Raw genomic sequence first — 16155 nt, forward strand, 5'->3', positions numbered from 1 at the left:
TCAAACTGCTACAATTTATTTAACTTTTTAACAGGAAATATAAGTATGTAATGTAAACACTGACACGAAATAAAGTACAAGGATCAGGAAGACAAGCGAATTGGACAATAGTCTTGCTTTAACACTTCACTGCTTCCTGATTTCATTTGCAGCATGAATCACATGGTTATACAGACTGGCAGAAGTAACGGCAACATTCAGATTTACAGATACACCAGAAAGCCTCTGAAATCCAACAATGCCGTATGGAAGTCTGATCTTTCTGCTGCAAAAAAAAAAATAAAGCTGGGCACATGTCCATTTATCCATTTACCCAAGGCATTTAATGTAGGAGCATAAGAATGCATTGATTAACACATGAGCTTTAATATGCTTGTGGAGGCCAAGATTAAATTGTGCCTCTTCTCCCTCTTCAGATAAAATAAAATTAACCAAATTAAAAGCAGAGCTGCCTGATACTGGCCAGAAGACTACATAATCACAGTGAATTCTTATTTCAATAAATCCCAGGAAATGCAAAACACAATAAATGATTGCCGTTGGAGCTTTGCCCAAATGGTCACCCTAGACCTCACGCTGCAGAATCGTATCGGGTTTTCAAGGTTCTTTCCTAGAACTCCAAAGTTGGAAAAATGACCTAGATAAATGGTTGGGACAAAGACCCATCATGATTTAAAACAAAGGGCCTATTTCCAAACTTGAATTCGGTAATAAAGAGTATGGGCTGTAATTTTCTGTGATTATCTCAAAAGATTAAAATAACCTGTCTTCTTTCTTACCAGATGACACCTACCAGATAGGAGGTAAATTTTGGTAATAGATGCCTACCGTGCAGACTGGTTCAGTAATGGTACTCAGCATCACAAGATTTGGGGATTCAGATAAGGCTGCTTTAGAGCTAGAAATCACAGAACCATGCATTTGCCAAGTATACCTACTTCCTCACTCACCCCATGATCAAAGGCTATTAAAAGTCATCTGGGCCGGGCGCGGTGGCTCACGCCTGTAATCCTAGCACTTCAGGAGGCCGAGACGGGAGGATCACGAGGTCAGGAGTTTGAGACCAGCCTGGCCAACAAGGTAAAACCCCACCTCTACTAAAAATGCAAAAATTAGCTGAGCGCAGTGGTGCATGCCTGTAATCCCAGCTACTCGGGAGGCTGAGGCAGGAGGATTGCTTGAACCCGGGAGGCAGAGGTTGCAGCGAGCTGAGGTCACGCCACCGCACTCCAACCTGGGTGACAGAGCAAGACTCTGTCTCGCAAAAAAACAAAAAAAAATTATCTGTAGTCCCACATCCCTCTATACTCCATAATCTATGGAGAAATAAGTATCTTGCATGCTTCCTCCTTATGGCAAGCAGAACAGTCAGTGTAGGCTGAACACTGATTTTCTGAGGGAGAAATGCTACTCTGAGCAGGTGTTTTGAAACTGGTTTTCCCAGGCAAAGCTATCCTTCCTATATCACAAAGTGATGGAGATTTTAAAAAATGTGTTTATAAAATATCACATGGAAACACCTTCACAACAAAAAACATTCATTTCTATATTCCTTACCTATAACATTTGGCACAGTGTCCTGCCATTTATTGTGCTCTCACTAAAGACATACATAGAACAGAGAGATCCAAAATCAGGTTTTAAAAGTGTTAGGAACTGCTATTTCCAAGGAATCCCTGCATCAGTCCTGGCCTTTGTTTGTGCTATATTATAATTAAGGTGTTGTTTAAAAAACAAAACAAAACAAGCAAGATGATAAAACAGACCAGCATTATACTACTTTGATTAGAAAAAAGCCATTCATCACAGACGGACCTCCATTCCTGGATTCTTATTTACCTCTGCGAAACATAGAGGGCCTTAGCTACTGTGAAGAACAGCACATTATCACTGTAAGTAAGGCAAATGTTTCACTTATAATTCTCTGTCCTACAGTCAGATCATATGTGCCAGTTTTACACTGGAAAATAGTAATCAAGTATTGAGAATTAAATACTAGAGATCTTTCAAGCAAGGAGGAGCCCAGTCTATCTTCACACACTCCCCAGTTATTGTTCTGTACTGTCTAGACCTATTACCTCTCCAGTGCTTCAACTCTGTCTCTGATATTCCTGCAGAGCAGATCTCAAAGAGGAGCTTTTTAATATTGCAACTAGCCATTTCTTCTGTTATCACTTCTTTTCTTCTCTCTTGGCATCAGTTCCTATTAGAATGCCCTCCTCTTTGAAAATGAAAGATGGGGCTGGGGGCTGGGTGCAGTGGCTCATGTCTGTAATCCCAGCACTTTGGGAGGCTAAGGTGGGTGGATCACCTGAGGTCAGGAGTCCAAGACCACCCTGGCCAACATGGTGAAACCCCAACTCTACTAAAAATACATAAATTAGCTGGGCGTGATAGCTCATGCCTGTAATCCCAGCTACTCGGGAGGCATAAGAATTGCTTCAACCTGGGAGGCAGAGGTTGCAGGGAGCCGAGATCACGCCACTGCACTCCAGCCTGGGCGACAGAATGAGACTCCACCTCAAAAGAAAAAAGAAAAAGAAAAAAAAGAAAAGAAAAGAAAAAAAGAAAAATGAAAGATGGAACTTCTGAAAAATAGATTCATCCTATTTGCAGATATTCGGATCAGTTACCCTTAGGGAAATAAGGCACCTATAATGTGACCCCAGATTGACTACAGGAATAGTACTAATATTTGGATCCTGTGTGGCTGCAAAAGAAGATGACTTCCAAACAGAAGCACTACTTTCCTGCCACAGGTCAGGCTCCATCAAACAGCACTGCTGTGCTAGTCTAACATACAGGCAGACTGGAGGCTCCAAAGAACTCAAAGAAATACAGATACAATTCTTCCTTAAAATAGAAAGTTACAGTATCAGTTGGGTCTCTGGTTAACCTCATCAGTCCTTTCGAGTAATGTTTTCATGGTTGAGTGAGGAATATGGAGGAGCAACAGATGAGAGTAAGGAAACCTAGGTTCCAGTCCCAGCTCTATTACTTACTGGCTGTGTGACCTCAGGCAACTATGTTTACCTCCCCTCACTCCCCACCCCAGCCTGTTTCCTTATCTGTAAAATGGGGATAAAAAAATCACCTGCCTTGTCTACCACATGTTGTGACTGTGAGGATCAAATGAGATGCTGTGAAAGTGCCTTGTAAACTGAAGTACTGACAGTAAAGGCTTTTTTTTTTTTTTTTTTTTTTTTTTGAGACGGAGTCTTGCTCTGTCACCCAGGCTGGAGTGCAGTGGCCGGATCTCAGCTCACTGCAAGCTCCTCCTCTCGGGTTCACGCCATTCTCCTGCCTCAGCCTCCCGAGTAGCTGGGACTACAGGCACCTGTCACTTCACCCGGCTAGTTTTTTGTATTTTTTAGTAGAGACAGGGTTTCACCGTATTAGCCAGGATGGTCTCGATCTCCTGACCTCATGATCCGCCCGTCTCGGCCTCCCAAAGTGCTGGGATTACAGGCTTGAGCCACCGCGCCCGGCCAGGCTTTTAAAGTAATAGTATATACTTATTACATTTTAATTAGGTCCTTATAATTGCCTATTTGACTAGAAGTGCCCCATGCAGGATGTGCCTCACAATAGACAGAACTAAAAAATAGGTGCTATAAATATACACTGGTCCTTTTCACTGGGGGTGGTTAAAAAAAAAAAGGAAAATTCTTAATTTCCTCAGCAGTGGCCTCAGATTACATTACTTAAAAATGTGATGTCATCCAAGTCTATCAATTGATAAAATTTTCTCCAAATATGTCCTATACAGTTGTAGTTTTGTCTGTTGGTATCTTCACACGGAGGAGTCTAGAATTCAAAACATAGCATGCTAAAACTAAACAAAAAACCAATACAACCATATAGTTACAGTGGGTTGTAAAGGAAATGAAAATTAGAGGCATCATTATAATAAAATTAGGTCACAGTTCCTCAAATGGTCACCTTTTTCCTGAGATAGCTCCAGGACAGGGTCCTAGTTCTGTGAAGTGCTTTAAAGCAGCTTAGTCTTGCTGGAGGTGAAAAGGACATGTGGGCTGGCAACTAGGCTATGTTCATTTTCAGCACGAGGATTTGAACAAGAAGGTCTGCTAGGAGCTGCCAAACAGCTTTGGTGGAGAAGCCCATATGGCCTAAGAGAGGCTTGCTAGTTCTCAGATGCCAGGCCAGAGTGTGGAGAACAGCTTAACACAGCCATCCAGTCCCAGGATTTTCAATTCTTCCTGTAAGTTGGTTCTGCTCTTCTCCGGTCTAGTAAATAATTGAACAGAGGAAAAACAATGAGATATGGAGCAATATATCTATCTGTGCTTTAGGGCCTTTCTCTGCCTAGCTGCAAAAAGTTTACATGCAGAACAGAGACGTGACACAAAAGGAGCAAATGTGATTTTTGACTAGAGTTTGAAATAGACTTTGACTAGCCCAGAGCACCCAGATTCCAGTATTCGTGTCAGAAGACCTTTATTACAAATGTTACAGGCGATGACTTGCAGGGAGTCAGGTCACTGGAATCACTAGTTAACAAGACGGTTGTCCTTTGGGGCCACAGGTGTGTTGCTAACCTCCACTTTTCTTCCTGATTTGCTTTGCTTTCCGGGGTTTGAGGATGGTGTAGTTTACATACACCGTATACTGATCTGACAGGAAAGGGACATAGAATGCCCGCAGCAGCTTTGAAGATCTGAAAAACAAGGGTTAAAAAAGAGAATTTTATCACTTGGGAGAATTTACTAATGGTACTAAATGTAATTAAAAGAAATAAACTAAGATCTGTAGTAAGGATTATATTTTATTCAAGTGGCACAGAAAAGCCTATTACTTAGGTACTAGATCATGATAAAAGACTTAATCAAGGCCGAGTACCTTGTCACCTAAATGAAAATTTATTATTGTCCCTATTATGCTACAGTATATCCTTCAGAAGAGCCCTAGGTCTTCATTTTGCATTAGAATGTGCCATAGAAAAATTCCAGGTCAATCAAAGGACTGCTATTGCTGAAATGAATTCTTAACACCAAAATGGTTTCTGCATCTAAGAAACTGTAGAGACGCCAAGTACTCAAATGGCCTGGACTCCAGCTCTAAGTTTTCCTGGAGAGGGGAAGAAAACTACATCCTGGGTGCCTGTGCATAGTGTTCCAGTATTGTCTAAGTCAAGGAAAGCGTCTACACACAAGTTCATGTTGTGATAACATGTCCCTGGTAAATTATAATATATCTACTTATTACTGAAACATAAGAACTGAAAACCTAAATTTCTCATGAATTTCTGAAGAATGTGAAAAGTGCTTATATTTTAAATGTATTATCGGCCGGGCACAGTGGCTCACGCCTGTAATTCCAGCACTTTCAGAGGCCGAGGCAAGCAGATCATTTGAGATCAGGAGGTCGAGACCAGCCTGACCAACATGGTGAAACTCTGTCTCTATTAATTTAATAAATACAAAAAAATTAGCCGGGCATGGTGGCGCATGCCTGTAATCCCAGCTACTTGGGAGGCTGAGGCAGGAGAATTGCTTGAACCCGGGAGGTAGAGGTTGCAGTGAACCGAGGTCACGCCACTGCACTCTAGCATAGGCGACAGAGCGAGACTCCATCTCAACAAAAATAAAAAAATAAAAATAAATATATGATGTAATCCATTTGATAATTCTATGAGGAAGTGGCATTATTATCCCTATTTTATCAAAGGGAAACTAGGGCTTCAAATTGCACAGGGTTACACAGTAAGTGACAGAGGCCTCATTCAAATCCAGGTTTGACTCCAGAGTCTGCACTCTTAACCATTATGGTTTATCATGCATCCCAGGAACAGACTAACAGGATTTGTCATCTCCTAGAAAAAGTTGTAGTGATGGTTTTAAATTCTGTATGGAGTATTACTTCCTGACTCTGATTTCTGAGTCTGAAAATCAAAAGTTGGCCTAGTTACTGCCATCCTGAATGAGGTAGCTGAAGGTGTTCCACTGCCAGTCCTTTTCCAAATTCTAAACTTGTAAATGTCATGTCAACGTGGCATTTGTACTGGCAGCCTACCCTTGGGTTTGGCAGACTCCTACAATGCCTGCACACAATGACACTGTGCTTGGCATGCATGCCTCTTAGAGATTCTTCCCAACTAGGACGCTGGCAGTGCCCTGTGCTCTGTGAGATTCACTTTACTTCAACAGTGAACTCTATCAAGGGCTTTGATAGAGAAAAGAGGTTTGGAGAAGAGACATGAGACAAAGCAGGGCTCCTACAAATAAAATGAACAGAAGGAGGAAGGATCTACCCCAGTCAAGGAGAAGTTAATGGCCAGGCACGGTGGCTCAGGCCTGTAATTCCAATATTTTGAGAGGCTGAGGTGGGAGGATTGCTTGAGCCCAGGAGTTTGAGCCCAGCCTGGGCAACAAAGTGAGGCCTGTGTTTACAAAAAAATGTTTAAAAATTAGCCTGGCAGGTTGGCACACACCCGCAGTCCCAGCTATTCTGAAGTCTGAGCTGGTAGTACGGCATGAGCCCATAAGCCCAGGAGGTTGAGGCTGCAGTGAGCTGTGATCATGCCACTGCACTCCAGCCTGGGTGACAGAGTGAGACAGTGTCTAAAAAAAAAAAAAAAAGAAAGAAAATTTACCCTTTTCATCTACACTGCACAAATAAGGTGAAGGGTAAAGGGTAGAACAGAAAGATGCAAAATAGAGCAAATTCCTACAAGCTTTAGTAAAGAAAGTATAAAACTAACAAGTGTAATTTCCATTTTAGTTGGCTCTATAATAAAAGCTTCATTAATATAGTCATTGTATATTTCTGGTCAACTCAGTCCTTGGTATAACCTCAGGGTCCAGTGGACCCAATTTTAGTTTTCAACTTTCTTTTTTTTTTTTTTTTCCCCCAAGAGATAGGGTCTCACTATTTTGCCCAGACTGGCCTTGAACTCCTGGACTCAAACAATCCTCCTGCCTCGGAATCCCAAAGTGTTGAGATTACAGGTGTGAGCTACCTCACCTGTCCCAGGTTTTTACTTTCTTTTTGTAGCAATTCCTTACTATTTGGGAGGATTGCTAGTTCATAATTTTATTCTTTTTAGAGTCTTCCAAAGAACAAAGATAAATTATACTTATTTTCATTTATTTATTTTGAGACAGGGTCTCGCTCTGTTGCCCAAGCTAGAGTGCGGTAGCATGATCATAGTTCACTGCAGCCTTGACCTCCTGAGCTTAAGCAATCCTCCCGCCTCAGCTTTCTGAGTAGCTGGGCTACAGGTGTGCCTAGCTAATTTTTTATTTTTTGTAGAGATGGGGTTTCATTATGTTATCCAAGCTGGCCTTGAACTCCTGAGCTCAATAAATCCACCTGCCTCAGCCTTCCAAAGTGTTAGGATTACAGATATGAGCCACCATGCCCAGCCTATAAAATAACTTAAAAATAGGCCAGACGCAATGGCTCACGCCTATAATCCTAGGACTTTGGGAGGCCAAGGCGGGTGGATCACGAAGTCAGGAGTTCAAGACCAGCCTGGCCAAGATGGTGAAACCCCGTCTCTACTAAAAGTACAAAAATTACAGCGTGCCTGTAATCCCAGCTACTCAGGAGGCTGAGGCAGGACAACTGTTTGAACCTGGGGGGTGGAGGCTGCAGTGAGCCGAGATTGTGCCACTGCACTCCAGCTTGGGTGACAGAGCGAGACCCTGTCTCAAAAAAAAAAAAAAAAAAGTAAAAATATAGAAGACAAAGAGGGTCCATTGGACTGAGATAGTAAATGGTGATGACTATTTTCCTGGTAGGCTGATAGATCATGTTCAAAAAAATGATCATTTTCTGAAATTATCAGAAAATGATCTTATTCTGATTCCACTCAGGAGTTGGAAAAAAAATATTTCCTGATCACTAGGTGTGAATAAAAGAGAGAGAAAAGAATAATAATAATTTAAAAAACTATCTTGGTCTGCACATGGGATATATCATCATCAAAAACACTGACTAGCAGCCGGGCGCAGTGGCTCACTTGAGGTCAGGAGTTCAAGACCAGTCTAGCCAACATGGTGAAACCCTGTCTCTACTAAAAATACAAAAATTAGCCAGGCATGGTGGCGGGTGCCTTTAATCTCAGCTACTTGGGTGGCTGAGGCAGGAGAATTGCTTGAACCTGGGAGATGGAGCTTGTAGTAAACTGAGATTGCGCCACTGCACTCCAGCCTGGGTGATGGGGCAACACTCTGTCTCAAAAACAAAACAAAACAAAACAAAACAAAACAAAACACTGACTAGGCAGGTGTTGTGGTATGTTCCTGTAATCCTGGGTACATGAAAGAATTGCTTGGGCCCAGGAGTTCAAGGGCAACCTGGGCAAACACAGCAAAATCACATTTCTGAAAAACAAAAAAAGTTAAAAAATAACTAGCTGGACTGAAATAGAAGAAGGATTACTATGCATTATTGTTGAGTTCAAAAGAGAAGCTAAAACAAGGGTAAAAAATAAAAGAGATTGGGAGAAAATGCAACATATGTACCAGACGATTTGAATCTAGACTATATAAACTGGGCGATCAGTAAGACAATTCAACAGGAAAAATGACAGAAGATATGATTACAGAAGAGAAATGCAAATGGTTGATAAACATTAAATAATGATCAATCTTACCAGGAATCAGGGAAATGTAAGACTAGACACAATTTTCAATAATCAGGTTTGGAAAAGTTAAAAAGCCTGACAGTCTCAAACACTGATGAGGAATCAAGAAACAGATATTGCCAGTAAAAGTGTAAACCTGCATAGCCACTTAGAAAGGCAGTTTTAGCAGTATCAATTAAAATGAAAATTATGCAGTCCCTATGATATAGCAAAGGACTTTTACTTTATACTTTACGCTATGTTATTTATTTATTTGCTTGTTTTACAAACAATCTACTTGGTTTTCCATTTGCTATGATTAAAAATTTCAAATATATATAAAAGATAAATTTATTACTTATAATAATGTTTTAAAACCAGTAGACAAATTTTTAAATAAAGGAAACCCTCAATTTTCAAAAACAAAAAGCAACCAAACAAACAAAAAAATCAATGTGCCTACTATATGTAAGCATTTGTGTGCTGGCTCTGAAGACATATAAGTCTCTCTTCTCAAAGGGCTAATAAGCTAATTGGGTAGAACAGATTATGAACGATACATCATCATAACTCAGCATATGGTAAATTCTAAACAACTGACACAGAAGTTCAAAGTGATAATGCAAACATTCAGACGGGAGGTCAAATGCTGAGGGCTGGGTAGGTAGGCGTATAAGCAGCATTTAATAAACATGTAGCACATCATTTCATTTAATCCATCCAGTATTCCAAGGTACACTAAGCAGGAAAAGCAACTTGTCTAACCATAACCAAATCTACAGGCATCTCAGGTTAATACTCTGTGCATTCAGCAGCAACTAGAGGTGGGCTGAATAAATCCCAAACTCTTTCTCACTGCCTACAAATCCCTAGGAGATCCAGCCCTTGCCTGATTGTCCCACCTCACCTTGTGCCATCTTCCTCCTGGACCTCTACACTCCGGTCACCCCAGCCCCCTTTCAGTTCTTCAAAAATACAAGCTCCTACCTTAGAGCCCTTGCATATGCTGTTGCCTCACCCAGGAACACTCTTCTACCCTGTTTTTCTCATGACCGAGTTCATCTCATTTTTCATGTCTCAGCTTAAAAGTTACCTCCTTTGGCCGGGCACAGAGGCTCACACCTGTAATCCCAGCACTTTGGGAGGCCAAGGCGGGTGGATCACTTGAGGTCAGGAGTTCGAGACCAGTCTGGCCAACATGGTGAAACCCCGTCTCTACTAAAATACAAAATCAGCCGGCTGTGGTGGCACCCGCCTGTAATCCCAATTATTTGGGAGGCTGAGGCAGGAGAATCACTTGAACCTGGGAGGTGGATGTTGCAGTGAGCCAAGATTGTGCCAATGCACTCCAGCCTGGGTGACAGGGCGAGACTCTGTCTCAGGGGAAAAAAAAAAAAGTTACCTCCTTTGGGAGGTCTTCCAACAATCCTAGGAAATCCTAGGTTTCCACCTCTCACTTCTTTTCTCTCAGTGCACCTGTGTGTTTCTTCATTATACAGTTCACAATTTGTATTATTTATTTGTTGGTTAACTAGTTTATTATCTACCCTCCCCCACAAAACACACCCAAATTCCAGGGGCCATGCCTGTTTTATCTGCCGACATGTGTCTGGCATATGGTAAATGCTGAAAAACAAATGTTGGATGGAAGGAAGGATGAATGGATGGACTGCTGAAGAGAGCGAGGGAGGGATATCACACAAATGAGATCTGAGTTTAATTCAATTTAGTTTAACTACAGATAAATGAGCTCCATGTCAAGCAATGGGTTAAATGCCAGGAACACAATGATGGTTCCTCCTACTGTCAATGAGGAATTCAAAGTCCAAGTGAATTTGTGGTTTGGAATAACTATTTTGCTAAGGACAAACATGGGTCTGACTTAGCTACATCATGAGATCCAAGAAACATCCTGATTTGCCAAGCTCCCTCAGTGTATAATCACAAGAAATTCGGCATCAAATTCTAAATAATGTATTCAGGAAATAAGGAGGCATTTCTAGTTAAACCAGAACACAAAACTACAAAAAAGGCGAGAATTACATAGAAGGAAAAGCTAAGAAGGATCTATTTAACATCAGAGTGTGGCACTGGAAAAAAATCCTTTAGAAGACAAACCTCCTTTTCTCCTGCAGATTCTGGTTGTGATCTTTAATAGCATTATCTATCTATAACACACAAAGCCACTAACTAATTTTTTCCAGAAGATGGAATCAGAAAGCAGCCAATATATGCTTAGGCCATTCTCATCTCTAAGCTGGGGTGGGAATATATTGTAATTTCTTTTTTTTCTTTTGAGACAGGATCTCACTCTTTCACCTGGGCTGGAATGTAGTAGTGTGATCCCAGCTCACTGCAGCCTTGACCTCAAGGGTTCAAGTGATCCTCCCATCTTAGCCTCCTGAGTAGTTGGGACTAAGGTGTGTGCCACCATTCCCAGCTTTTTACTTTTTGTAGAGACGGGGTTATACTATGTTGCCCAGACTGGTCTCAAACTCCTGGGCTCAAGCAGTCCTCCCACCTTGGCCTCCCAATGTGCTAGGATTACAGGTATGAATCACTGCACCTAGCTTGTGTGTGTGTGTGTGTGTGTGTGTGTGTGTGTGTGTGTGTGTGTGTGTGTGTGTGTATTTAACCAAAAGAACAAGCTGGCTTGAATTCTTCCTTTCTAACATTCCAGCTGCTGTTCTAGATTATTTTGTCATCAAAAGCTTTAATATATTAAGCATAACTGGGGCATTTTGAATTGTTGTATTGTTATTGAAAAAAGGAAACCAAATTGGTAATTTACCTTTATAAAAGGAAAGAGGAGGCCGGGCGTGGTGGCTCACGCCAGTAATCCCAGCACTTTGGGAGGCCGAGGAGGGCGGATCACGAGGTTAGGAGAGCGAGACCATCCTGGCTAACATGGTGAAAACCCGTCTCTACTAAAAATATAAAAAATTAGCCAGCATGGTGGTGCCCGCCTGTAGTCCCAGCTACTCGGGAGGCTGAGGCAGGAGAATAGCGTGAACCCAGGAGGCGGAGCTTGCAGTGAGCCGAGATCGAGCCACTGCACTCCAGCCTGGGTGACAGAGCGAAACTCTGGCTCAAAAAAAAAAAAAAAAGGAAAGAGCAGTTGTGCACTGGAATGACATGTGGTGCACACATTTATACACACGGAAACAGAGATCAGACTGATTCACAGACAAAACTAATACCTATCAAAACTCATACAATAATGTCTGTAATAAAGTGAAATGCCAAAGTACTGCCCTAGGGCAGCACAGGCAGCATGATTTAGGGAGACATAAATATGTGCCTCTATCATGGAAACTGAAATACTTCCCCTGCCAGTGAGAAAGTCACTCAAGTGATTCAAGGATGAAACAGACCTGGACAAAGCAATTGCCTGAACAGCATAATTAGCTCACGGCTCAGAATGTTTTCTAATTCAATTACCAGCCCTATTTATCAGGGCTGAGGAGCATTCGGCTGTGGAGATTTAAATCTGCTCTTGCTGACGTCAATGAATGACTGGCTGCCAGTCCCTGATGTCACCAGTTCAGCAGGCACAAATGGAAATGCTGGGTCAATTTTTCATTTTAAAAAGAAAACATCCTAGTATCCAGGTTTTCTTTCTCTTTTAAAAGACAGGATCTTGCTCTGTTGTCCAGGCTGGAGTGCAGTGGCATGATTATAGGTCACTGCAGCCTCAACCTCCTGGGTTCAAGTGATCCTCCCTGATCTGTCTCCAGAGTAATGGGGACTACAGGTATGTGCCACCACACCCAGCTAATTTATTATCATTATTATTATTTATAGAGACAGAGTCTCAATATGTTGCCCTGGATGGTCTTAAAGCTTCAAGCAATCCTGTGGCCTTAGCCTCCCAAAATAGTGGGACTGCAGGCATGAGCCACCATGCCTGGCCCAGGTCTTGTCCTGTCTTCTTTCTCCTCTTCTTTCTTCTCCTCTCCTCTCTCTTTGTTTCTTCTCTTATCTATCTATCTATCTATCTATCTATCTATCTATCTATCTATCTATCTATCTATCTACCTATCCATCCATCCATCCATCCATCCCATCAACCATCCATCCAACCATCCATCCATCCATCCATCCATCCATCCATCCCATCAACCATCCAGCCAACCATCCATCCATCCATCCATCCATCCATCCATCCATCCATCCGTCCAAGCATTAATATCCCCTGTAAACCTGTAATCTAAGCCCACTGCCAGTTGTCTTTCCAGCTGCAGCTTTTTCAAGTTAGTTTCTTTCTCTCTTGCATTTAGCTCACCTTTCAGTGAGAGATTTTCTACAACCGTTAGTGCAGAACTTGGCTTTTGCAGCTATCTTCAGTTCTGAAGAGAATCTCAGAATTCCTTCAAGACTTAGTGACAGTCAATCTATAGTTCCATATCAAGCAATTTAAGCACGTCTCAAAAAGCTGGTATGCAGCAAAAATGTGATGGTTATCTTTTTAACAGGAAATGTGGTGAGAGACATTATTTTAATGATAACTAATGCAAAGGTGACTTACAACCCTGTTATACAAAAGAGGAGTTCCACGCTGTATGTTATACTCCACCAGTCCCTTGAGGATGGAATTTTATCTAACTGCTCTATCTCTAGTTTTTAGGAAAGTGCCACAGAAAGTCCTCAACAAATAGTCTGTGAATGAATTAATGCCTATGCTGTGACTCTTAAACCAGAGCATCTGGTTTACCTCCCACCCTTCTTACAATATTCATCTTCCACAAGGAAAAGGAAATATCAAAAATAATCTGAGGTTATTTTTTCTGTTCTCTTCCTAAGCAATTCAATCCTAAAGCCATTACACGGGGCACAGCAAAGCAGAAGTCTAGAGTGGGGAGTTGGGGGACGGTGGTGGCTATGGGATGTCAGAGTGCAAGGGAGGCATGGAAGGCATGTGGCAAAGAAAATATACTGCAGAAGGTCCCATAATTGTATAATGGCAATATACCCCGCAGGTGGCCGTTTACACAGAATTTGCTGAATCAGCATTATCCACATGACCAGTATATTTTACTTTGAGCAGGCATGTTCAGTAGACCCTTGATGTTCAATAAATATTCATGATTTTGACTATCTGGAGCAACCTCCAAAAATCCATTATATGTAATGACTGGGAAGTTTACTGAGGCACAAACCAGAATCGTGGCATCGTGAGACTGGCATACAGAGTGAATCATTCCACCGATTTGTGGCCTTGGCCAACATCTGGCATAACATCATAACCTTTTGATCAGTCACCTTTAGCAAATATTCAGAATGAGGAACTGGGGAAAAATGCTATTAGGCAACTGGCTATTTTCTGACCTCAGTCCCATCAAGGTTGCTGGAGAAATGCTCTTCACCAGACTTTTTTCCCATCTGACAGTTACTTAGATATAAAGGTACTCTATGTTCCATTCATCAGTCCTGTGAAGAAGATGACAACATTTGAGAGAGTTTTTATCCCTGCTCTTCGGACCCTCATTTGGGCTTCTTTTATGTGACAAATAGAAGGATTGGGGGTCACATCAGCAAATGATTCTGGCAAGCTTTACAGAGATGAAATAAACAACGAGTATGCTTTAAAATAACTCAATAATCTTTATTTTACCAAATAAGGGCATCAGAAGCTTCTGAAGAAAACCTTATACCATCTTTTTTCTATTTACTCTAGTATAAATCCAGTTTTAAGAATGTGAAATACATAATCAATACATATTTTCTAAGACTCTATAATGTACTAGGAGTTGTAGAGAATCAACATGTAATGTGGTTCTAACTCTCAAGGAACTCAGAACAAAGACCTCAAATGATGCTGCCTGCTTAGGCTAAGGCAGCTAAAAGTAGCTGTGGTCCTAAAACAGGTTACATGCTCTTCAAACCTGAGAGCCTCTATGGCATGGACTTAGAGAACAGATGGTCTGTAAATGGTTTCTTTCTAGAGAACTCATTTCACAACAATAGAAAGCAGACTCTCTAAGCTTCAGAAAAATGAAAAAAGGTTTATTCGTCTTAAAATGTCAGCAGATTTTAATGATTAAGCAACTGAATAATGGCAAAACACCATGTGTTTTGAAGCCAAATCTGGCCTGGGGTAGCTCTGCCAGATGAAGGGTCTCAAGAAAGCATCCTGGGAGAATAAGAGGAGGAAAAGCCAAAAACTGACAGAGAGTGAAACAGAAAGTATAAGAGAATAAAAGTTGATAAATACCAAAGTATAGAAACTCTGATCTCTTCTTCCTGTTTCTCAGTATTCTTGGCATTGCTGAGGAAGCTAAGGGCACCACCATGATTGACATGCAGGGAAAAAACAAAAACACTTCAATTACTGCTTAGGAGGGAGAACTAATTCTACCCAAAGGATGGAAGCACCATCTGAAGCATGTCAAACTGTTGGCCTGTAACCAAATTCTGCCATGGGGTGGAGTCTCCCCTTCCACCTGGGTAATAAGAAGCTGCAGATGGAAACAGCCTGCTGGACTATTGCGTATACCATATGCCTCTTCTGTAAGAAATCACCTTTAAAAAGAAAAGTTGCAAAGATTATCCAGTTTGGATGGAGAATGGCGTTGCAAGATACGTAGTGGATTTAAAGCATGTCCATACTTCTTTCACACTCCTCCCATCAACAGAGGAAGCCTAATTCTTTTCCCCTTGAGCATGAGTTATTCAACTGGCTTGCTGCCAATGAACAGAACGAGGAGGAAGTGATACTGTGTGACTTCCAAGGCTAGGTCAAAAAAAACTATGCAGATCTTTAGATGCTTACTCTTGGAAGTCAGCCACCATGCTATAAGGAAGCCCAAGCCACATAGAGAAGACACAGATAGGTGTTCTGGCTGACAGCCCCAGCTGAGATCTAGCCAAGAGCCAGCATCCAGACATATGAGTGAGAAAGCCGCTCAGCTGCCTCCAGCCCCAGCCACTATCTGATGGCTAATGCATTAGAGATCCTGAGAAAGAACTGGCTGGTTGAGCCCATCAACTCCCAGAACCATGAGAAGAAACAATAATCAACTATTGTTGTTTTACGCCACTAAGTATGGATGACTGTTACACAGCAATAGCTGGAACAAATGCTTCTGGCTAATTTGCCCTTTATAGTGATCAATCCAATGGTCTTATCTTCCACAGAGAAATAGTTCTGCTTATGCTGGAGCTAAGGGCTGGCTCCCTTCAACCAGATTACTCTCTACAACATAGGACAAAAATGAATGTAAGTGCCATGGACTCTTTAGGCCTCAGAGCTGCTGGGTTCACCTCTTAGAGGCTAAAAGGAGAGCCACGGTCTTAGTAAAGTCCCCAGAACAGCCAAAGTTCAGTGGCCACTGAGAATCTTACGCTAGACACTGAAAGAACATAATAAGCAGTATATGTTATCAGCACAGTCCCCAACTTGCTGCTGCAGAGGCCTTTTGACTAGAAAAGGCCCCTCTCCTGCCATACCAGCCAAAGGTTTCACATCTAACTCCTTATTTGTATTTACCCTTCATCTGCAATTGCCTGGCCAACATGGTGAAACCCTGTCTCTACAAAAAACACAGAATTCAGGCGTGGTAGTC

The 16155-nt window shown here is 41.7% G+C and overlaps 1 protein-coding gene across 8 annotated transcripts in view; it reads right to left on the bottom strand.

The window, feature by feature from the left end:
• Window positions 1–16155, bottom strand: part of LOC105493752 (ALG9 alpha-1,2-mannosyltransferase) — a 101376-nt gene continuing 85221 nt past the window's right edge. For 4 of the 8 annotated variants that reach the window (XM_071075943.1, XM_071075941.1, XM_071075945.1 and 1 more), the window contains 2 exons: window positions 4560–4678; window positions 1–4248 (listed from right to left, as the gene is read on the bottom strand). In XM_071075943.1, the coding sequence (XP_070932044.1) occupies window positions 4211–4248; window positions 4560–4678 (157 nt within the window). In that variant the 3' untranslated portion in view covers window positions 1–4210. Of the gene's footprint in view, window positions 4249–4441; window positions 4679–13918; window positions 14021–14048; window positions 14868–16155 lie in introns of those variants that run through there. The other 4 variants (XR_011611238.1, XM_071075944.1, XR_011611237.1 and 1 more) reach the window with 4 other exon arrangements.

This window comes from Macaca nemestrina, chromosome 12 (assembly GCF_043159975.1).
Source record: "Macaca nemestrina isolate mMacNem1 chromosome 12, mMacNem.hap1, whole genome shotgun sequence".
Taxonomy (NCBI): Eukaryota; Metazoa; Chordata; class Mammalia; order Primates; family Cercopithecidae; genus Macaca; species Macaca nemestrina.